This window comes from Penaeus monodon, chromosome 33 (genome assembly GCF_015228065.2).
Source record: "Penaeus monodon isolate SGIC_2016 chromosome 33, NSTDA_Pmon_1, whole genome shotgun sequence".
Taxonomy (NCBI): domain Eukaryota; kingdom Metazoa; phylum Arthropoda; class Malacostraca; order Decapoda; family Penaeidae; genus Penaeus; species Penaeus monodon.
This window is the reverse complement of record NC_051418.1, coordinates 9087773-9088602: the sequence shown is the minus strand read 5'-3', so window position 1 is coordinate 9088602 and position 830 is coordinate 9087773. Positions and strand designations below refer to the sequence as shown.

Below are 830 nucleotides of genomic sequence, written 5' to 3'. Positions count from 1 at the left end.
GAGTAGGAAGTCGTCTGCGAGGTGGAGTAGGACGACCCGCCACTTGCCGACGCGCCTCCTGCCGAAGCCTCACCGGACGCCGAGGACTCCGAGTAGCTCTGTTCCTCCGCCTCGCTCTCCTCCTGGCTTTGCAACTTGAGCAACTCTAAATTCACTTCCCTGTCGATCAGCTGTTCAAGACAATACGAGTAAGATCATTAAAAGATTAAGTAAAAGACAAGAAGGAAATGTATTTTGCGCGTATCCACTCAGGATCTAGAACTATGGCCAATTTGAGAAAAACACATTACCTCGAAATTATCAAAACGAAAAGAAAACTTGAAGAGTTAATCATAACTGCTGAGGTAATCCCCCAGATTCATTAAACATAAACAAATAAATACGCATCGAGCAATGAAATAATCCCAATCCTTACCGTGAGACCGAGAGGGTTGACGTCGGGCACATGCGAGCACTGAACGGGTCCTGTGACGTAGGGCTGTTCGAGCAGGTACAAGAGGTAGTTCCCTGTTGAAGAGAGAAGTCGTCATCAAAACAAGAAAGACGCAAAAACCATGACAATAACCCTAATGGGGTAACCTCCTGGACTTCCTTGTCAGGGCGAGAAGGAAATACAAAAACTGGAAGACACTTGGACATATAAAGCAAAGAAAGGAGTGGGGGGGTGGAGGAAGCCTGTATCCAACGTGAGGCAAAACACGTAATTACATCCGTGTCTTGTATTGTTAATCGATAAAGACATTAAGAAATAAAGAGCCAGATTACCGCAGCTCTCCGGATAGACCTCATTACGAGCTTATACAAGAACGTGACCTACCTATCAACGTCAG

At 45.8% G+C, this 830-nt stretch overlaps 1 protein-coding gene across 1 annotated transcript in view; it reads right to left on the bottom strand.

Annotated features, from left to right (window-relative positions):
* Positions 1 to 830, bottom strand: part of LOC119594234 (integrin alpha-PS2-like) — a 126991-nt gene that overhangs the window by 5503 nt on the left and 120658 nt on the right. The window contains exons 17-18 of the mRNA XM_037943304.1: positions 416 to 507; positions 9 to 170 (exon numbers count right to left, since the gene is read on the bottom strand). Of these exons, the coding sequence (XP_037799232.1) occupies positions 9 to 170; positions 416 to 507 (254 nt within the window). The remainder of the gene's footprint in view (positions 1 to 8; positions 171 to 415; positions 508 to 830) is intronic.